The sequence below is a fragment of the Leuciscus leuciscus genome (genome assembly GCF_965113295.1).
Source record: "Leuciscus leuciscus genome assembly, chromosome: 23".
In the NCBI taxonomy this organism is placed as follows: Eukaryota; Metazoa; Chordata; class Actinopteri; order Cypriniformes; family Leuciscidae; genus Leuciscus; species Leuciscus leuciscus.
Genome location: NC_138747.1, coordinates 6,100,961 through 6,124,073, shown reverse-complemented (window position 1 = coordinate 6,124,073; position 23,113 = coordinate 6,100,961). Strand labels below are relative to the sequence as shown.

The 23,113-nt window shown below is 37.8% G+C and overlaps 2 protein-coding genes across 2 annotated transcripts; one reads left to right on the top strand and one right to left on the bottom strand.

Annotated features, from left to right (window-relative positions):
• Positions 1–5,248: 5,248 nt before the first annotated feature.
• psma5 (proteasome 20S subunit alpha 5) lies at positions 5,249–10,398 on the bottom strand. The gene is made up of 10 exons (XM_082155167.1): positions 10,283–10,398; positions 9,673–9,715; positions 9,294–9,360; positions 8,973–9,099; positions 8,813–8,880; positions 8,574–8,681; positions 8,408–8,466; positions 6,534–6,636; positions 5,699–5,785; positions 5,249–5,596 (listed from the first exon to the last, which is right to left on the bottom strand). The coding sequence occupies exons 2-10, from the start codon at positions 9,699–9,701 to the stop codon at positions 5,519–5,521; spliced, it is 726 nt and encodes a 241-aa protein (XP_082011293.1). The 5' UTR covers positions 9,702–9,715; positions 10,283–10,398; the 3' UTR covers positions 5,249–5,518.
• Positions 10,399–11,140: 742 nt separating this feature from the next.
• Positions 11,141–22,879, top strand: sypl2a (synaptophysin-like 2a). Its single transcript, XM_082155504.1, has 6 exons — positions 11,141–11,346; positions 11,431–11,505; positions 16,546–16,655; positions 17,242–17,437; positions 19,421–19,597; positions 21,229–22,879. Exons 1-6 carry the CDS (start codon positions 11,332–11,334, stop codon positions 21,349–21,351), a joined length of 696 nt encoding a protein of 231 aa, XP_082011630.1. The 5' UTR covers positions 11,141–11,331; the 3' UTR covers positions 21,352–22,879.
• The last annotated feature ends 234 nt before the right edge of the window (positions 22,880–23,113 follow it).

Sequence of the window (23,113 nt, the reverse complement as noted above, 5' to 3'; positions counted from 1 at the left end):
GAATAACGGTCTGCCCTCGAGCAGCGCTCCCCATCCCGAGGTTGAGGCGTCCGTAGACACCACCTTCACACTCAAGGAAGTCCCCAGGCTTACACCTGACCGGTACCAGTCGGTCACTGTCCAGGGTTTCAGAGCTGCGACGCATTTCTGATCGACCTTGAGGCGCGCGAGGTCCAAGCTCTGCGCGGCGCGCGCTTTCAACCAATACTGCAGCGGGCGCATGCGAAGCAGACCCAGCTGAAGCACTGAGGATGCTGAAGCCATGAGACCCAGCATCCTTTGAAACTTTTTGAGCGGGACTAAAGTGCCGTGGCGAAAAAATCTCTGTCATGCGCTGAATACTTAGTCTGCGCTGCGGCGACAGCTGTGCTGTCATAGACAGCGAGTCCAGATCTGTGCCCAGAAAAGATATTTTCTGACTGGGAGACAGTGAACTCTTTGCCCAATTGACTGTGAGACCTAAATTCTCGAGGTGATCGAGTAATATGGTCCTGTGTTCTATGAGCTCCGACTGTGATCGAGCTAGAACCAGCCAATCGTCCAAATAATTCAGCACTCGTATGCCTCGGAGCCTGAGGGGTGCGAGCGCTGTATCCATGCACATCGTGAATACGCGAGGTGCCAGGGATAGGCCGAATGGCAGGACTGTGAACTGATATGCCTGGCCCTCGAAGGCGAATCTCAAAAATCGCCTGTGACGTGACGCTATTTGTATTTGAAAATAAGCGTCTTTCAGATCTATCGACACGAACCAGTCCCCTTGGCAAATTTGCGAGAGGATTTTCTTGGTCGAGAGCATTCTGAACCGTCGTTTCAGAAGTACTTTGTTTAGTCGTCTTAGATCTAAAATGGGTCTGAGACCCCCGTCTTTTTTTTTTTTTTTTGGTACCAGAAAATATCTGCTGTACATGCCCCCTTCGCTCTGAGCTTGTGATAGGGGTTCTATAGCCCCTTTGCTCAGTAACTTCGCTATTTCGGCCCGAAGTAGGTGTGCTACTTCCTTTTTCACCGTAGTATCGATTCGCGCCGCTTTGCGTTGCGGGCGTCGACCGAACTGTAGCGAATAGCCTCTTTCTATAATGTCTAGCACCCACTTCGAAACCCCGGGTAGCCTTGCCCATGCGTTTGCACGAATGGCTAGGGGTTGAATGCGAAGCGCGCTCTGGTCGCTCAGCGACAGAGGGGCTTCAGTGTGCTGCAACATAAGCGTCGCGCTTATGACATTTGAGGCAGGGGGCGCGCTGATAACAGCGGGCAGATTGCCCGCGCTCGACTCCTCTGCGGTGGTCAATCGAGAGGGGGAGGGCTGGGCGAGTCCCGTAAGACCTGTCATGTCCATGTTTGAATGTGGGCGTGGGATAGCGGGCACATTTACAACACTGAGAGCATTGTCTGCCTGAGCAGAGCGAATGCATGTTGGTTTCGTTTTACAGAAACCTTGAGACATGCAAAACGTAGTGTTTGTGGGCACTGGGCAGTGGGCACATTTACCACATTTAATGCGCAATCGATCTGGGTCGATTTCATGTGCGCGAGCCCTGTGTGACGGGCTGTGTTTCTGTGTAGGAATGAGCACTGGGCATTTTGTCTACACTCATAACACCATCGGCCGTGGCCGGAACACCAGAAAATACACTCTATGGGATTTATCTGGGTAGCCGTAAAGCGGCGTTTGTGTGCAGGCAAGCGGGCTGTGTCGCCGACTTATTTACTGCAGAATACACTGGAACAGTCGCATTTACTGGAACTGAACGAGCGAGAAGTTGCCATAGTAACAGAGAGCGTCAACACGCTGGCGTTTGTTTGCAGGTGTGCGTGTATTACAATAGACTCGTCCACTGCAATATTGACATTTTCCAGAGAAATGTGTGAGAATGGAGGTAGTGACACACGGAAACCATAGAAACGGTGCTTGGGTGCAGGCGAGCGGGTTGTACAACGCGCTCGTTGGCTGCAAAAATACACATCTGCAGTCGCCTTTTCAGGGAACTGACAGAGCGAGCATTGACGGCAAAAAAAAAAAAAATTTTTTTTTTTTTTTGCCGTTAGACCTGGGATCGAACGCGGGTCTCTCGCGTGAAAACCTGAGAATCTGCCACTGGGCCACAGGGGAAGACTCAAAGGAATTTATATAGCGCGAGTATTATAAGAGAAACCTGTGTTTCTGTGTAGGAATGCGCACTGGGCATTTTGTTTACACTCATAACACCATCGGCCGTGGCCGGAACACCAGAAAATACACTCTATGGGATTTATCTGGGTAGCCGTAAAGCGGCGTTTGTGTGCAGGCAAGCGGGCTGTGTCGCCGACTTATTTACTGCAGAATACACTGGAACAGTCGCATTTACTGGAACTGAACGAGCGAGAAGTTGCCATAGAAAACAGAGAGCGTCAACATGCTGGCGTTTGTTTGCAGGCGCGCGTGCATTACAACAGGCTCGCTCACTGCAGTATGACATTTCCAGTCGCCTGAACTTCAGAGGGGAATGAGAAATGTGTAAGAAATAGAATTCGGCCCGGCCGCAGCGGGACATTATCACTCTTTTCTCCTTTCGCCAGTGACGCACGGGAACCATAGAAACGGTGTTTGGGTGCAGGCGAGCGGGTTGTACAACGCGCTCGTTGGCTGCAAAATGCACATCTGCAGTCGCCTTTCAGGGAACTGACAGAGCGAAGCATTGGAGGCATAATTAATCTGCCGTTAGACCGAGATTCGAACTCCGGTCTCTCGTGTGAAAAAACCAAAGATTCCGCCACTGAGCCACAGGGGAGAACACAAAGGCTTTCAGATGCACGAGCATATAAGAGCGTCAACATGTTTTCTTCGGCGTTTGACGCGTGAATGGGGCACAGAAGTAGCTTTCTTGTACGTAAAGAAAACTAACCCCGACCGTCCGCTTCCAGCCTCCCCTGTGAACGGCGCATTTTGCGCGGCTCGAACAGAGGGAGAGAGAAAACTAGCCCCGTGACCGTCCGCTCCTGACATCCCCTGTGAACGGCGCGTTTTGCGCGGCTCGAACAGAGGGAGAGCAGGTATCATCCTCCAAGCAGGCAAGGCAAGCGGGCGCACCGGCGAGCTTTGCGGGTTGGGGGGGGAAAGGGGCGTCTTGAAAAAGACGCCCGGCTCTTTTAGTGCAATGAGAGTGTGTGTCGCGGCGGCGAACACACACACATACACAAAACACAGTAACAGAGAAAAGGATATGTACGCCGGAAAGCGTCAGCAGAAACGGCGACTGAAGGCGGCGAGATGTCGACCAGCAGCTTCAGATGCACTAATCCCGCTGGGTGCTTGCAATCAGACGGCGCGGCTTCCTCTCAGGATCCAGCGATGCGTGAGCCCGCTGAAGAGATGAAAAACTGACCAAACCAGCCTCTCTGGGCCGTATTTATAGCCCTGGCCCCACCCGATTTCGGCGGGACATGACGTAATGGGCGCGAAGCGCCCTCATTGGTTCTGACGTCATGAGGAGCCTCTATCGATAGGCTGGTGCAGTTGCCGCAGAGCAGCCAATGGGCGCGCGAGCTGTCTCGCCCATGTCTGCATGCTGCTGCAATGCGTTTTACATTATTGCAAAATTAAGGATAATTTTTGGCTTCAATATCTCGAGGAAAAGAGGTTTTCCCCTAGCGTAAGATATCTTACGCAAGTACGAGAGACCTCTCGTAAGAGAACTTTTGATTGCTTTATCCAATCACCACAAAATTTTATCCAGATGCAGCTCATATATAGAGGGACTTCCCCAAAAAAGAATTTTCCTTCTACCTTATTTCCTTCCTGAGTTATTCCATGTCAAATAAGAAAGATATGCATTATCATTATAAAAATTATATATATTTTTTGTCTTTTATCAGCAGTTTCTCGGCAGGAGAATGTCCAAATGTAATGTAATGTATATTTTCAAAAAATTTGAAAAGTGTTCTTTCAAACGATACCTACCTTTAGAATCTCCTTGCTATAGTTTTGAAGTTATGAGTCTTTAGTTTTGTGTATGTCACTAAGAAAACTCATTTTTTTTATTGCCTTCCAAATGTGTGAGGACTTAACAAAAAGGCTCCCTTTGTTCCAAGTGCTGTAACTTTGGATTACTTTATGCTATCATCATAAAATAACGATCCAGACGCAGACCACACATAGGGGAACATCACAAAAAAAGAATTATTTTGCCACCGTATTTCCTTCCTGAATTATTGCATTTCAAATAAGAAAGATATGTAAATTATTAAAAAATAATATTAATATTTTTGTCTTTTATCAGCATTTTCTCAGCATTAGATTGTCCAAAAGTAATAAAAATTTATATTTTCTAAAAATATAAAAAGTTTCCTAACAAATGATATCTACCTTTTGACTCTCCTCTCTATAGTTTTGAAGTTATGAGTCTTTACTTTTTTGTGTGTCACTCAGACAAAAAACTCCAAAAATGGCCTCAGGGTTTAAGGGGTTAATAAGAAAATATCGACATTACTCCGCAATTGACCAATGGCGAAGGCCTGGTTCATGAATATTAAGAGACAAACTGAACTGGGTTAATCACGCCTTCTGCTGACCAACCTATCTTACTAATTCAAATTGTGTGGCACCAGTCTGTCTTCCTTCCGATTTAAAATGACAACAAAACTACCATGTGTTTCACTTGTTTGCCTGTCTTAAATGTGCTGTGAAAAGTTGAAAAGTTTTATTTTAATGTCATCATTACATTTTTATTGCATTGATACTATTTACATATGAAAAATATTTGATATTACAAAAACTGGCTAACACATTTAATTAAATAATTACTTTTACTATATAGTACTATATACTGTACTATAAAATTACTGTATTATTGTAACTTGTATTGAATAAATGTAATTTATAAAATGGTACCATACTGTATTAACAAACAAATTATTGTTTCTACATTTTTTGAACAGGCCACTAATAAAATGAACAAATTTGTGACATTGACTTTGTTAACTGTACAAAGACCCATTATATATATATAAAAAATTGAATATAGATTTATTTTAAAGAAATAAATGTAACAATAACAATTGAGTTTCACGAAAAACAATTGTATATACCACTTCAAATACATGGTATTATATTAAATTATAAAAATGAGCATTATATTTACACACACACGGGGTAGACTTTTGCATGCAATTAAACTGCTGTACTTAAAATAAAGATTTACAGCACATGATATTTCCTTTTTTTCTTTATTAGCCTATAAATGACTCATAAAAGAAGAAACCAAACTCGTCAGTTTTTCAACAACAGTTTATTATCGCAGTGATTGGTAACAAAAAGAACCCCCATTTAATTCAACTACAAGATCTGCTGTCCTTGTACAGAACTATAGAAATTTTGGGATTGACAGAAGAAGAAAAAATGTAAAAATACTCAATTCCTGTCTGAACAGGCAAACCGTAGGATGCAGCCAGAGTATTACGTATGCAATTGCTGTGTGTTGATGCACACAAAATTACACTGTTTTTTTTGTATTGAACATCAGTTGGGCTTAGCACAGCTCTAGATATCCTTGATGACATCCTCAAGCTCTTCTTTTGTGTACATGTGAAAGGTCTTGCCGGGCTCTACTGTGGCAAGCTGCAGGCAGAGAAAAGGAAATTGTCAGACCTTCAAATACTTTTAAATCAAATTATATTTCACATGACCGACCCCATGTGAGGTGAAGTGCTTGTGCATTACCTCAATGTTGGTGGCATTGAGTTTCTCCTCCATCACTTGTTTCAGAATAGTGAGAGAAGACTTGATGGCATCCTTTAACGTCATGGACTGAAATAAATAAAGAGATATTTTATGAATGTTTACTGGGGAACAGAAGCAACAAGTATAGTGTGATTTTTTTTTTTTTCAAAGCAATTCGATTTATGAAGAAGTCTTTTGGACACTGGCCACTGCTTATTAGATTTCAGGGTCACATGGGTGAGTCTTGTGACTAAAGTTACACTAGTAGAGGCATGACATACTGGAATGGAAAGATGGGTGGGGTGGATTTAAAAAGGGACTCTGATTTCCTGAGCACGTGGCTCAATTTGCTGCTGTAGGATTCTCCCGAGAGAAACACTTTTCTCTGTGAGAATATCAACTTGAAATAACCTGGCTGTGGCAGTATGGATCAGATGGCTAAATTAGAGCTTAGAATGTTGTTATATACACATGGAGATGATTCATGGAAAAGTACATCCTATATAATATATGTTACAAGTTAGTTGACCCCAAATTGCCTATATTTGCCTTTAGAATTAAATTATACAACTTACAATGCAAATGGTTGCTAGGCTAGCGTGATTTGTTTTTTTAAATCAATATTTACTAAATTTTTTACAGAAAAATCACTAAGATGTTTCAGATACAAAAAATAATGCTACTTTTGAAAGTTTGTGCAGGCTCAAGGGATGTTGAGCTGTGCATTCAACTTGAGCATCAAAACTGAGCCATCAGATTACTATTTCATTATTAATTTCACCATAAAACCTTCAAACGTAAATGGAGATGAAGAGGAGAGAGTGGGTGAACAAACCTTGTGGTAAACCTCCTGCAGAGAGCTCTGAGCACCTTCAGATGCTGAACCAATAGCCCTGGCATCACACTGGACAAAAGTGCCAGAAGGATCCATGTGGTATCTGAAAAAAAGAAAAAAGATTAGTGTGATTTACATACTATACAAACCAAACAAGTCTGTACGAGTGCCTAATTAAGAAAAATCCGGGTATTCAGAACTTCTCAGAACTTTTTGAATCTTGGAAAATTTGGAATTTTTATTTGATACTGATTTCTTCTAGAACTACACAATTCTAATTCTGTTTTTGTGATTGCAAATTAAAATGTTCTTTATTATTATAAAAGAACACTGATGCAATTCACTCTGAAACATGCGGTGCATATATTTATTTAACTGAATCACCTTGACAATAATAATTGATAATCGCACTAAGCGATATTGCAATTTCAGTTTTATTCTGATTAATCATGCATCATTAAACTGGGTAAAATTTTAAACAACAAATATTGTAATTATAAAAATTATAATATTTTGATACTGATTTCTTGTAGAAGTGCACGATGCAAGAAAAAAATATCGAAATTTTGTTTATGATAAACATAAAATAAAATAAAAACTCCAGGTTTGCTGTGCTTAGTTGAACTGCACAATTTGGTGAAATAAAAAAAAACTGAACAAAGAGCGCTGCCAGGATTCACTCTGAAATATGCAGCACATATACTTAATTAAATCAAAGCCTTGGCAATTTGATAACCGCACTAAGCCATAATGCAATTTCATTTTATTCCAAATAATCATGCATCCCTATTTTCTATGCATAGTAGGGGTGGAACGCTTCACAAAATCCTCGGTTGGGTTTGTATCACGGCTCTGTGCTCACGGTTTTCGGTTAGATTCGGTATACATAGTTTTTTTTCCCTTTTTAACACTTTAGAAATACCATTCATCAGCATGAAATATATAGCCTTATAATCTACCAGTTACAGTATTTAAAAAATAAGTTATTCTCAAGGTCATGTAATCAAAAACCTGAATGAATGAAGCAGCTTGATCTTAGGAATAGACACATTATTGTGACACTGACAATCATAAATTAAATCGGCTATTAGATGCAGCAAGAGGGGAGATGTTCATTTCAACAGGCTTTTCATTTATTTGTAAAAAAAGTTTACAACTGTTGGCCTTAAACAAATTGTGGCTGTGAACAAAAACACTTAGTCAAATTTAAAGAATAGGCTTTCTTGTCAGAGCCTACATTTATTACAGTGTTGTTAACTTTGTGGTGGCTCTAATTGAATCTTTAAATGAAGAAAAATAAGCTGTAGATTTTTATGGTGACATTTAAATGCTTCGGGTGATAGAAGTTGCTCTTTCCTACCCGACTTTCTCTTTCTCTCGCTGTCAGTTGACACACTGGAGTGATGTCTCCGCAGATGAGCTAACATATTAGAAGTGTACCATTAGCATAAGCAACACGCGTTGCACAGTGCTTGCAAACTGTCGCGGTTTTTACCACCACTTTCTTACCGCTGTCGTCGTCATATGTAGCACTAAATCCAAAATGATCCCACACAGTAGACGGAAACGAATGATAAAAAACACGTTACGCTGTGTGTGGCCGGATCCGAACAATACACACGTGTCTCGAACCGTGACAAGTGAATTAAACGGTTCAGTTTTTTTCATGAACCGTTCCACCCCTAATGTATAGATTCTAATTTCTAGATAAAGAATAGATAAAAGTCATTCTTCATCTTACCCGTACATCAATCAGGGTAAAACATTAAATATAAAACAAACCAGCGAAATTCATAATTGTTTTAAATATCTACTGCAACAAAATGCTGCACATTAACCTAGCTAAATACTAAAAACAAAAGAAGTATACTTACAGCTGAGGTCCTTTCTCATCCACACCACCAAAAAGCAGAGCGACACCAAAAGGACGGCTCTAAAGTTGAAAAAAGAGGAACATTTGTATTCAAACCACAACTAGAGACTACCGTCCTCAGTGAACTGAAAACAAGTGCAATAAAATTGAAGCCCAATGGCTCTTACCATAGCGCCAGGGTCAGCGTCCTCCTCTCCAAACTGCAGAGCGAGGTTAGACACGGCCTGCGTTACGCTCTCCACCGTCATCGTCTCATTGTAGGTAAACCAATGGTTCTGCAGAAACACTAGAATGCTTACAATATAATCTTTTGCATTTGGAGAGAAAACTTTTTCTGCCAGCTGTACACAATTATTACTGAATAAGACCCATTGACAATTTGGATTATGAAGAAACTTTCACTGACCTGTGTTTCCACTCTTGCTTTGTCAATAAGCGTTTTTGCATCAGCTATTAAGCCACTCATGGCACAGCCTGTATTAAGAAATGAACATGATCATTCACAACTAGCTTTATTTACCCTTATCCTCACCGAGAATATGTACTATAATCAAAGTTTGTCTAACCAATATGAGTGTCGATCTCTACAATCTTTTCAATGCTGCTGGGCTCCATCAGAGGAGAGGTTATTCTCTTCTCCACAGCGAGACACACTCCCTCTGATGTCTGAATGCCAATGGCTGTGGACCCCAACTGGAAAGACGCACAAAGCAAAGCAAATCAGCACCGACATTCACTTCTTACAACATGAGAAAAGCTGAGAAAGACTAAATATTCTGGTAATAAGAAGTGCTACATATCATATTACAAGTATTACATATCTTATTATTCTAGTAGACCGTGTTAGTAAAACTCAATATATTATTGAATATACAGAAAAGATTTACCTTGATGGCTTCAATAGCATATTCTACTTGAAAAAGCCTTCCCTCTGGTGAGAAAGTGTTAACTCCTCTGAAAAAAAAAAAAAAAAAAAAAAAAAGTCAATACAATACAGTAAGCATATTCAAATCTGTATTTATAATAGCTTTTATACACTGTAATAAACCATAAAGTTGATGCATTTATTATACTGGCAAAACAAACTGAAAGTGAAAGTTTCAAGACAAGATGGTGACATTAACTTACATGCTTTGAAGAGATATGTGTAAATATATATCATAAATATATACACATATACACACACACATACACCACAAGCATGAAAAGACGTTTAAAGCAGTGAAAGCATGATAAAGTATAAATAAAGGTCATTCTTCATCTTACCTGTCATATTCTGATCTTGTTAGGAACATTTTGAAATGCAAATCTATAAAAATGAATACGAAATTGTTAAAACAGACCTGGATAATCAAACTTTAAATGAAGTAAATTAGCACAAAACAACAGCTTGCTAAGCGGCGCGATGTTGGCATTGGAGTGCATAAATAACCAATAGAGACCGGCACCCCTTCCACTGATTGGATGATTTTGAGATGAAAGGCGGGACTAAGAGTCAACTATCTATTTGATTGGTCGAACCACCATTCACTCAATGACAAGGCATGTTTCATTTCAACCAAGTCATTCATAGCTGAGCGCTTTAAAAATACTCCCAGCGTATTTATTTTCATCTATGCACTTTTAAAAACCCTCATTGAGCTCAATGAGCAGTTTGCCCATAAGATTTTTATACATTTCGTTCTTTATTTTGGTTCAACCATGAGAGAACCCATACACATGAGCATCTGCCGTTAGCTAACCCGATTTACTACTAAATAAACAAAACATGGGCCGTTAAAACAACTTTATACAATATACTTTGTTGTTTCAAATACTTTTGCCTGTTAATTTGCGACTTACTGCAGTAGAGCACAACAATAAATGAATTTCTTACCTTCTGCAGTGGAGGGTGAGTTTGCTAGTTTCAACAGTGCAGGAAGTGTTTATACATAATCGCCCGACAAAAACGTTCAGGACAACTTAGGTTCCTACCCTTTAGCACGCTGGCTATTGTGCCATATGACGACGATATGAATATGGACTATATCTCGTAACAAAATAATTATTTACAAATAAAAGACTCCAAAATGTTTAAAATCAAATTATAAGATAAGTGAAATTAAACTTAAGGTGGTTAATTCATGTCTATTGCAAGTCATTTAAGGGATGAAATACAATTTTCCAATTATTTTTAAATGCCACAGAATTGTACTTGAAACTGTAAATAAAACGTACCTATAATCAAAATTTGGCCTTTTGTGTGTGCATGCATGGATGTGCATCAGAGATATTTTACTCTGCATTTTATATGTATATAAATATTTATACTTATTTTTGAAAATAAATGTGGCTGTTATTGCGAAATGTATTTGACCTTTATTAAACTTTAGGGATTTGCTGCTTTTTTCTCATGTACCTCTATTTTTTTTAATGGAATGGAATGGAAAATTAAATGGAAAATATTTGTGATTTCTTAGGATAAAATGTGCAATTTCCCCCATAATTATAACATTATAATCGTCCATCATAATATCCATCATTTAAGATATTTAAGAGGCAAACATTTTAGATGATAATATTTCATTATCATTTATTTAGAGAACATCAAATTCAACAATGTTTATTGTAAATAGCCTACACATAACAAAGGTCACGCAAAACCCTAAACTTTCCAAATGACATGTTTCTCCGTTTCTGGAGGGATCTGGCAACACTGCAGTGCATTTACGCGTGTATGTCACTTTAAGAGAAAGTTGAAATCACGTGTTTCAATGTAGAAAGTTTGACAAGTTGGTCGACACAAGTCCTCTATTTTTCCCGCTAGCGAAAACCTTGAACGTCATTGTCGTGTGTCCTTTTTTTTTTGTTAATAACGAAGTCAGAAACTATCCTGGAATCGAAGTCTTCTCTATTAGCTACAATATAAAAACACGCCCAAAAAACATGGAAATCTTACAGGTAATAAACTAACAGCACGTTTGGTGGTCTTTTCCGCTCAGGAGATCGATTGAAGGATTTCGTCTTTATTTTCTCCACTTACAGAAAATCATGTCTGGTTTTAGTCTGGATTTGGGACCTGTGAAAGAGCCACTGGGATTTATCCGAATCCTGGAATGGGTGAGTTGCTGCGATCATTCAACAGATCCAAATGTCACGTTGTATATTTTTGATGGGACGTTCAGAATGACAATTGATACACTCATGCAAATGTCTTTAAACACTGTATTATGCGATCATATCCACGCACCTTTAGTTTAAACGATGATGCAAGTTCGTTTCAGTCACATATGGTGCTGTTGTTTTGTCATTAAAGGGGCAACACCCATGTCAATTTAATGACAACTGGATCAAAACTGGTATATTTTCCATTATTAAGGTCATCTATACATATACACATCTTTACATGTTTCATCTGATAGGGATTGTGCTGTAGAAATCTTCTCAAGCATACAAATGCATGCAAATTTACACAAGTCCTGCCTTGCACACTGTCTCTTGAGAATGAAATGGTGTTTACATTGCCAACTGTAGGAGCAACCTAGATAGTCATGTTTGCCACATGCGCATAAGTGGCTCCTATGGTTGGACTTTAGACTAACGTTAATACTACATATACCACTTCAAACAATGGAAAATCTAGGCTATAAAACACACCTACCTGCAGGGTTCTGCGACTGATGTGGGTAACTAGGCCTCGACTCACTCTCTGGAGGTCATTAACCTACTAAGAAATCAGGCTGGATGTGAAATTAACTTTTTGATTCAGTCTGATCTGATTTACGTGCTATAAAATTAAGTTTCGATGATCTAGAAAAAAAGTTTAATAGACTCTAGAATGTAGAAGCTTTCTTCAGAGGGGCATCTCGGCTACTATTGCATGGCTTGCGAGCTAAATATATTTTTGTTTGTCCTCAGTTTAGTTGTAGACTAGACTGAAATTCAATCCAGTTGGTCTGATATAGTTTAGAAGTCCGGATGTAGAGGCTAACTGCCACAAAATTCAGTGTTGATATGTGACACTATACCTGCGTAAACGCAGACGTAAATATCCGACAGCACTGATACCAGCCAAGATCATTTTTAGAAGTGATGTTGTACGTTCAGAAAAGAATCTCAGCTGCTTTTGCTGAAATAGCTTGTAGTTTAACAGATAATTACTAATTGAACAGGCCATGCACGTGCATTGATCCTTTAAAGTTGGCATGAAACGCAAGTTACAACAGTCTTTCCTTCCCTATTTATATATCTATATCAGAGTTAAGCAGCTTCTCAAACTATTTTGTCCATTGGGAATTAGTTGGATGGTTGTGGTTTGCTATTGGTCCATCTCATGTGAGTGACAGGTTGCCCCGCCCTCTCGCCAGTAAACATGTCATCAGACAAGAGAATAGTGATGGGAAGTCCGATTCTTTTCCCCAAAGTTCGTTTCAATGAACCGGTTAAAAAAAACCATTCACCAGTTAGTTTACATAATTACGCAATTATGTCACATATACGCAATGCTATTATTATAAAGCACCCAATAATGATGTGAAACACAGGTGCTTTACATCTATAGTGAATTAATTAGTCTTAATCAACTTACCATGAAAAACCATTAAAAAAGCCTTTAATTTCAGCCCTTGCCTCATGACAACTGCTCAGTTTACGCTTGCTTGCATCAGCAGCTCATCAGTTCCTTGTCCAAACCGTTTCCTTGGTTCAGCGTACTGGTGACTCGTGAACTGTTGTAACCATTAACCGGCTCTTGAACTGCTATCAGTATAATGCTGTTGACTCAATCCGTTCTACACTTTATACTTTTCAGCAAAAGACATCAGAAACATACATTTTGCCCCCTTAATGAAACCTTCGGCGGACAATTCCCTGCATGTCTGACATATCCGGACTCTTCTCAGTTCACTGTTGTACTTAATGGAATGCTGGAGTTGGCAAAAACCGGCATCATAGGATCATATACTCCTGGATATTGGCTCATTTCGAGACTGTGCGAGTCTCAGGCACGTCCGAAAGTGAGTTTTGTGCTGACTCGAGCCGCGAACTGTTTAAGACGGGCACATGCATTTAAAAAAAGGTGATGTGCACGGATAAATCATTTATAATAGTGATGTGAAGTGACATATAGGAACCCATACTCGGAATTTGTCTTCTGCATTTTAACCCATCCATGTTACATACATTAGGAGCAGTGAGTAGTGAACACACACACACACACACACACACACTGCATACCGTACACACAAACCCAGAGCAGTGGGCAGCCATTTTTGCTGAATCGCCCAGTTAGATGTCTTGCTCAAAGGCACCTCAGTAACCTTTGGGTTACCAGTCTGACTCTCTAACCATTAGGCCACGACTGCAATATTCCATGAAAAAACAAGAATTGTCCATTTTGATTTCTTGGTGACTTTAAATGTTGTCTAGGCCTTTGTTTCTTGGCGACATCTTTTTTTCTTCTCTCACCTGGCAGGTTTTACATCTCTTTCGCTTTTGCCAGACTCTTTGTAAACATTTGCACTTTGCACACAGTTTTGCTTTGCCTTTGCAAATCATTATAATTCCGAACGTGCAAGGTGGTAAAGAAAAGAAAAGGTGCAATTTAACACTATAGTGTGGTGTTGTGGATCCTTTGTGTGGAGGTGAGGGAATTTCAGCAACTTAATCCAGGTGCTGTTTACAAGGGGGGACACATTTCCTCACAAGCTCATTTGAAGAAAACCCACAGAGCGATATAATTTGACTTGCATAAGGTGTAAATGAAGCCGTTATCTCATTAGATTAGAGATTACATTTGGAGATCTAGACAAGCTGAACTGGAAGTAGGAGCTAGGAAATAAATTGGTGTTTTTTTTAAGGTGGAACAGGTCTGGCGTTAGCTGCGGAAAAGTGCTTGGATGTGGAGGAGGATATGGTTAATATGCATTCATAAGCATTTTTGAGAATGTCCTGAATTGCAAAACATCTAAGGAAACAGGCGGTTTGACACATTATTTACGTAAAGCAAGAATGTCAGCCACTCCCTACAAAACCAGCATGTGTCCACAGTGATGTTTTTGCTTTTAACATCCACATCCCAGTCTTCCAGTAATAATACAACAATGGAGAGGAAGTATTGGTCGCTAACAGGTAACTCGCCCTCCGATGAGGTTGACCGTGCTGGCAGGGACGGTTCATTTACACAAAGACGATCTTTAATAGTCACTTGCTGTGTGTAGGTGTGCATTCCAGCGTGAACGTGGCATCGGCCCACCATGTGGTTCTGTTTGGTGCCAGGCACCCTTAGTTGGCTCGCTGTGCTTCTCTGTGCCAAGCACCTGCACCACACGCTGACCAGGAATGAAGCCAGAGTCTTAGCGGGGTGAAGATCACACACCCACTCTTCAGAATGCAGAGTGATTTTCATGGCAGCAAAAATCATGCTATTTTTAGAATCATTTTGAGGTGCAATCCAGACCAGCGTGTCTCAGAGGATCGGATATCTGGTTTAGTGAAAGAAGAAAACAATCTAGACTCTGCTGGAAAATAGACTGCTAAGTCTGTTCAAATTTATCTCGATTCATTTATCACTTCAAACAAATTAGATGTATATACACTTACTATTTTCTGTGAATTATATAAAAGCTGTCAAGAAATGTGTCATTTAAAAAAAAATCTGATTGTAAAATGGAATTCTGTTTATATTTTTCATATTTAGAGTAATTATAGAAAATATTTTTGTTTTTAAGAAATAAAATAAAATATTCTAATTCTCATGAAATACATTTTTCTTAAAGACGATTAGGTCTATTTTTAGGGCCATTGTAATATTTTGCACTGTGACCAATACATTTTTGCAGATCCCCAACATTATTATTTTTAGTATTATTTATATATACTTTTTCTTTTTTTTTTTACATAAATAATACAGTGGCATTTAATGAGCTTTTATTTAGATTTTCAGTTTTCATTTTAATCTGTGTTAGTAATTTTGTCTAATATTTATTAGTTTTAGTTTTTTTTCCAATCTCTTCAGCTTTATTATATTTCAGTTTAAGTAATTCTAGCACCTCAGCTTAAATTAGAAAAGTTGATCCCCATTCCCTTCCACAAAATTTCTCACAAAGGACTTCTGGGACAGAAATTCTGCATCCCACTAATATTGTTTTTCCTGTATAATAGCAACTGTTCCTTAGAAGATCCTTCAATGTGTCTTAAACAGGGGCTTCCACAGAGACACGTCTGTGATCGAACAATCCTGGGAATGCTTTAATATATAGCTGAAAAGTAAAACTTTAACTTGGTTTGAATATTTGTGTTTCGTTTCCACTGACTGACTCTCAAGCTGTGAGTAGAGCTGTCTTAAAGGGATAGTTCACCTGAAATTAAAGTGTAATTTTACCCACGAAAGAGTCATATGGGTGGAAACAATATGAGGGTGAGTAAACTATCGCTTGAAGCATTTTCCCATTAGGTCTTATTCACAATATGCTTGATCCGAGATCCACAGTGTTCTTCTGTTTCACAACAGCTCTTAAAAGGTTATCTTTTTAATGATTGCTATGAATCCGGTCTTTTTTTTTTAATCACCTTTATAGGGGGAAAGACTGGCTCATAGAGCACTGAAAAAAGCTTGCAGAATCTATAAATCAGAGCTGTGCTACTGTAGTTATTCTCACAAATCTCTGCAAAAGCCACTTCCTGTGTGGAAGTGGGGCGTTTGTAAAAGGAAAGCAGCGAACCACACGCCAGGATATTGAGTCAGCAAGGGGGAAAGCATTGACGGATCAAACACTCAATCCATTTCACTCTCATTTATCATTTCACTTCACTGACAGCTGGTTTAAATTAATGTTGAATTCGTGTTTTTGAAGTCTTATTTTTTGTATATTTTGTAAAGCCGTTAAACCGTCACTAATAAAATTCAGGCACAACAAATGTTTAAATCCAGATCCTATTCTAGTGGTCAAAATAGAATTCAACTAAATATTTATAATGATCAAACATGAAATTGCTGAAAATAAATGTTTATTTTACTAGTTTACTCATAACAGAGCATTTTCAAGTGTGCATAGTTAAAGTCAGTGCTGATATCAGAACCGATATATGACATCTGCTCAGTAATGATTTCATGGAAAATGCTACACAGATGTCTTATTATCATGATTGTTGTGCTTTCAGATTTTCACCATCTGTGCCTTTGCCACCACTGGTGGTTACGTCGGATCCACTGTGGTAAATCATCACTGTGAAGGCAAAGATATCACTGCTAATTTTGGATATCCTTTTAGGTAAAACAACCACATTTCTTTTACAAATTATTTCAAAATAAAGGTATCTTTTTTTTCTTTCATTGTTAAAATGCTGTTCATCTGTAAGTCATGCAATGAATAAGCCATTTGCAATTTGTAGAGATGCACCGATGCTAAATTTCTCTGCTGATACCAATAGCATATTATTTAGAATGATGTCTGCGAATACCATAGTTTGATTCCTCAAGGAAAAAAAATCTCTCCCAAATAATGCTGTAAACTATACAGGGAACCCTCTCATTTGGGACATTACTACAATATTTCAGGTTAAAATTAACAACAGAGCTATTATATTCAACTGGTATTTATTTTCAGATATAATAATTACACTCAAATAAAAACTGAATGTTTCTATGCAACTCGGTTGCACATAAGGTAGGTTTCATAAACACTTGTCTTAATGCGAATTTATTCTAGCATAATTAACAGTAATTCAGCTCCTCTGTAGTTTTTTTATTTTTTATGCTTAAATGCTTTTATCAGTTGATACCGATTACAGTCAGATACATCAGTGCATCTCTAGTATTTTGCTTAACATACAAAACATGTGACTCCTACTTCTCAGGCTCCAAAGTCAGTCATATTTAGTTGCTCATTGCAATGGGACCAAGAACGTGACCTACCTGCAGGGAGATTTCTCCTCCTCGGCTGAGTTCTACGTCGCTGTGGGCGTCTTGGGCTTCCTGTATTGTACTTTCACCCTTATCCTGTACTTGGGCTACCAGCAGGTTTACAGGGAGACTAGCCGTGGCCCCACCATTGTGAGTCATCAGTCAATTAATTTTTTTATTTAAAACATTATGAGTGAATGTGAGTGTATGAATTATTATGTTTGTGCAATTGTCATTTGTATGATTTTTTGTTTGTTTTTGTATGCACTTGTCATGAATCAAAAAAACGGAAAAAAATTTTTTTTTGTGATATACAACATTTTATATAATATTAAAATATGTTTAGTGAGGATTTTTGAATGGATTTGATTTACAGTTTATTAATTTATGGCCGACCAATATGCATTTTTCAGTAGACGTCTTATGGTAGGGCAGCTGATGTAATTCCTGTATGATACAATTTAATGGTTGCAAATGGGATGTTTATTTTATTTAAAGTGCCCCTATTAAGTTTCAAATTTTGTTTTGGAGGACTTCTACAATAGTTTTACATGCATCCAAGGTCAAAATCACTTTGAAAAGAAACACTACTCACCTATAGTGAATTTTTTTAGTTTACACAGAGAAAATAACGGTGCACGTCGAAAACTGTTTTTAAAAGTTTGCGTTTTCAGGCCCCCAAAACTCTATTGTCGTGTAAATGAACAGCCAAAACGCATAAAAAGTTTTACATTTTTAGCTGAAAATGGTGTCGTGTAAACATCCCCTAAACCCCTCCTTTTCGAGAACCTAAAATGCTCTGATTGGTCAGAAGGCCCAGTCTGTTGTGATTGGTCTACCGCTTACATCATGTGTCGGAAACCAAACGCCTCATTACCATATCTGACTTTCAGCTCTGGATCTTCTCAGTGCTTGATACACAGTGATACCAACAGTAACAATGACGTTGGTTTTACCATATCAATTTGAGTCTTCATCCTTTGGAAGTGCAGCAAAGTGGATTTGCTTTTTGCAGCGCAGCGTCTTCTCGACTCGGAGAACAACACAAACCAAACTACAATTACAGTGTTTGAGGGTGGGCGGGGTTTGAAGTACTTTAATGTGACTTTTTGATATTTAAGTCCTGGAAAACCCTTGAAAACAGCCATATTTACGAAGAGGTACTTGAAAAGTGCTTGACTTATTTAAACACAAATAAAATCTTTTCATGCAAAATGAACACTGCAGTCCGTCTGTTAATCCCCCCTAAAACCTTTCTCGGTAAGAAGTACGCCAACAATATAATATAAAATATAATTTATTGAACAATAATAGCCATTATAAACTATGTATTTAATATATTATTATTAAATACGTTTTAAGTTGTATTTTGGATACCTTATTTCTGTATTAAAAAAACCTTTTTTTTTTTTAATTGTTTGATAAGTGCGATATCTGATTGTAGTCCTTAAAAATCACTAAATAGTAGTGCTTAAAGTCCTTGAAAGTCATGTAATTTTATTTTACAGTATCTGCACAAATCCTGGGTGGGCCAAAGTGGATGTTGTTTGCTGGCAGCCAATGAAAACCATTATGCAAATTTGGTACAAACTACATATGTTCATGCAGGAAGTAAGACTGGAATTACGACGTCTCGTTTTAGGCAGTTCAGAATCGATTCCCTCTTTTGGGAAGCAATAACTCCATTTATCATGCACTTTCATCTTTGAAACTTTGCAGACCTTTTACAGTCACAAACAGCTATATTACACACTGCATGAAAGGTAATATCTGGAAAAACATAATAGGGGCACTTTTTAGTAGTTATGTGTAGTTTAGTAGTCACATATGTAGTTTGTACCAAATGAATTTTGTGTACATTTGATTTTACAGTATTTACTCAATTCACTGATAACACTTTTATAGAAAACAAGTATTCATTGTAAAGGCTGTACTTTTTGGAGCTGACACTGACACTTCTGTTAACTGTCCAAATATTTGTTTCTATTAATCACATCTTCTGATGCGATTCTCTTATAACTGTTGGACTACTTTTGTGTGTTTTGTCCTTTTGACAGCAACTTATATCATTTTCTCCAACAATTCCCACGAACAAGGATTGCTATCCCAAACTTGTATCTGTTTCCTCCCCAGGATCTGATTGTGACTGGGATCTTTGCGTTCTTGTGGCTGGTGAGCTCCTCAGCCTGGGGAAAAGGCTTAACAGATGTCAAGTATGCTACAGATCCTGAAAGGCTAATCTTTCATTGTCTGCCTGATGTATGCACAGCGAAGAGCCACCCTTCTATGGGCCGTCTCAATGCCTCTGTGGTAAGGACGATTACTACCTGTTAGTTCTGATCTTCTTGTTTTTTTTGTTTTGTTTTTAAATTAAGCCTAGTTAATACCTTGGACATTTCTTTAGGCAATATTTTAATAGAGTTGATCTAAACATGTACCTCACATGTCCTAACATTGCTCTGATTTGAGGCAGATCTATTTTTACTACTTTTTGGTTTTGCACACACCTATAAACTGACCATCACAGACAGTTTTACTCAGTGTAATATGACTGTATATTTGATAAATTATGGATACATGATTAACCCTGTAAAGCTTACTGTATCACAGGTCTCCAAATTATGAACATGATCAAAACTTTGCTGAAAAACCCGTTGTACACAATCTACTACATGCTTTCTATCGCCTGATTGATAGTTGATACTTTTTAGGAAGTAAAATGCCTTTTAGTATAAGTCTAAAAACTTCCCTTTTTTTTCTGTGAAATCTTTCATCATTTTTATAAATGAAAATTACAAAGAATAAGTTGAAGCAACTTAGGTTTACTTGATCATCCAGTCATCATATTTTAGAAAAATATGCGAGTATGCAAAATGACTCATCAAACTTTTGAGGAACATTTATTTGCACATCTCTCAATCATCAGTTTGTATTGCATTGGACTATATGTTTTTCCCCCACAATAAAAACTACAGAGCTTCGATCATAAAACTAAGCATTTGAATATCATCTTACTAAGATATTTTATTGGGAGATATACTGACAACTGATATCATCTTACTAATGCTTTTAAGCTTTTTTTATGGAAGTAGTCGCTATACTGTTATAAAGATGCCATTGATTTCCATGAAAACCTTTTACTTTTTGTCCATATAAATATCAGTTACTGCACCAAACTGCATATTTTTGTTCAGTTTGGACATCTGTATAAAATTGAGGTGTTTTATTCCTCCTCAAATATGAGCAACATATGCTTACTGTATCATGCTATATGAGCCATAAAAGCCTGATGTATCAAATATATATATATTTAATATATAATATAAATATGTAATTTTTTGGCACAAAATTATTTGACTATTATTTAAAATGTCAGGCTTTACAGGGTTAAGTTTAATTTAACTATTGCAATAGGAAAAGCCCGTACCATGATGGTAGTTGAGCAAACACAGGCTTTGAGTTTCGAATTGATGAAACCAAACCAATCCAATCAGGCTTTGTTGGCACCATGACGCTGATCATCAACTTTCTGTCAACTCAGCCTTTGATCCTGAGTTTAGGTGTGACATCAGTATTGAACAGCCAATCACATGCTGTGGAACAATGGAACAATGAAACATGCGATTCACTTTTGAAACAGTCTTTAAAAATCATTTGCTATGTAGTTACTTTTAATTTAAAGTAGAAACAGGGTATTATATTGCATCAGACATGCAGTGTAAGTTGTTAAAAGACAAACCTCTTTCATTGTGCCTAAAACGCAAGGTTGGCTTCATGGTATAGGCCGTGGTTGTTTGGTTAAAGTTAGCAAAATTACTTACACCATGATTTAGAAATAATCTCAAAGACCCGTAGGAGAAAAGTGTGGTTCGTTGTGTTGACATTAGAGAAATGAGAAGTTGAAGCACTAAATGTATCTTTCTCTTTTCTGTATCTTCTAGCTTTTTGGATTCCTAAACCTGATATTGTGGGCAGGGAACTGCTGGTTCATCTACAAGGAGACTCCGTTTCATAAGCCGGCCAATCCGCCACCCAACGCAGAGGAAGGAGTTTCCACCTCCTAATAAGACAAGACGGCCTCCTTCCTCTCCTGTCCATCCGTTCATCAAGCAGACCACATCATCGTTTCTTCATGCAAAAGCTTTGTTTCCAGCTCCATGCATTGCAGTTCACTACATTATAAATGCTATAAGCTGAATTCATCATTTCTTTATTATTTTTATTTTAGTGTCGGTTTGATGGCACTGTCAAGCAGGTCGTCTGAAGCAAAGCAAAAAAAATAAACCAAATTTTATTAGATCAGTAGCATTTCTATTACAACTTACAAGGTAAATTGTGTTCTTGGTCATTGATGTTTTTCTTTTTATTATTAATTTGTCTAATTTGGTATAAAGATGACCTGCATCTCAATAACTCTAAATATCCACTACAATCAACAGACATTGCATTTGAAAGCTCTTATGTGAGCACTTTAACAATAGCACTCTAATATCTGTAGCTCTAGACATTTAAAGCTTGACTTTCCCTGTAGTTTTTAAAAACTATTTATTGGTTTAAGTGCCTTTTCATTTACGTTCACGATAGGATGTTTATGCACACACCCAAAACACCTCTGACAACTAAGTCACCTTACTTTGTCAGAAAAGGACAAACTGAAAAAAAGAATCATCTTGGTTTCAGCCATAAAGCCTCTGATATTTAGTCTATAACCTTTATTTTACATCCTTGTGTGAATTCTTTGAGTTGACTCTTTTTGAAGTGGTATTTGGTAATAATAATGACTACGCCAAAGGCCATATTTCGTTTCCTATCAGGAAAAATATGTTAACTATTCAACCAGTCAACAGAAGAAATCACTTGTTTAATTGTTTTTCTACTGTTCAGAGTAGTAATGTTGTCATTATTTGTATTTGGCTGTTTGACTTGACACTGTAAAATGAAGCGTTTGTATCACTTGGGTTGATGTTTTTATTTGCAAAAAAGAACATTTAATTTTGTGCATTTGTGGCATGTTTTACCATCTTTTTTTTTTGTTTTTGTTTTTTTTTTTACAGAAAAATACATTTATGGGGATTGCATTCAGTTTAATCCTAAAATATAGACTAATTGTTCAATAGCTGTGATTTGTCTGTGTGCAGCTTATGTTCTGTTGAAAATTGATTGGTGTTTGTTTAATTTTAAATTGGCTTTTTTTATTTTTATTATTATATTCTTAAGTAGTTGTTTTAATCATGAGATTAACTTTTCAAATTAATATTCACTGGCACGTCTAAAGTATTTAATCCAATTACCTGGTATGTCAACATAGCTAGAAAAAGTAGACTTAAAAACATTAAATTATTAATATAAATGATTATAGTTGTGATTAAAGGGGAAAAAACTTCAAAGTGCCATCTAAAAATCTCAAGAGAATTTCCTCATGTCGCATACTGTCTAATTTGTGTCCTGAAGCAATCCTCAGTTTTGGTTGTGACTTATGGAAAAATATAGGCCTACATTTTTGTTGTTGTGTTTTGTATCTCTATGCTAAGTTCAGAAGGAAAATCTCCACAAAGGCTGATTTTCGTTTGTATTAAAAGAGGAGAGCTGTAATTATTGGTTCGTGTTTTATTTCCAAAAGGCTGCTGTTTACTACATAACCACTAGGTGGTAGTGTTGTAAACGAAATAAATTCATTAAACTAAATCACACTCGCAAGTTTTGGGGGGGGGGGGGGGGGGGGGGGGGGGGGGGGGGGGATGAAGATAAAAAAATATAGACAAAATCACAACACACGTGAATGATAAACGTGTGCATTGATGTTCTCCATGCTTTCTAACTAGAATA

Bases quoted from the DNA above. Each gene is read 5' to 3' on its own strand.
- psma5 (XM_082155167.1), bottom strand. From the start codon at position 9,701: ATGTTCCTAACAAGATCAGAATATGACAG. The intron at 9,100-9,293 runs GTAAATCTTTTC...GCGTCTTTCCAG, and splicing joins ATGCTATTGAAGCCATCAAG to TTGGGGTCCACAGCCATTGG. The intron at 8,881-8,972 runs GTTAGACAAACT...TTCTTAATACAG, and splicing joins AGAGATCGACACTCATATTG to GCTGTGCCATGAGTGGCTTA.
- sypl2a (XM_082155504.1), top strand. The intron at 17,438-19,420 runs GTGAGTCATCAG...TTTCCTCCCCAG, and splicing joins CTAGCCGTGGCCCCACCATT to GATCTGATTGTGACTGGGAT. The intron at 19,598-21,228 runs GTAAGGACGATT...TGTATCTTCTAG, and splicing joins GCCGTCTCAATGCCTCTGTG to CTTTTTGGATTCCTAAACCT.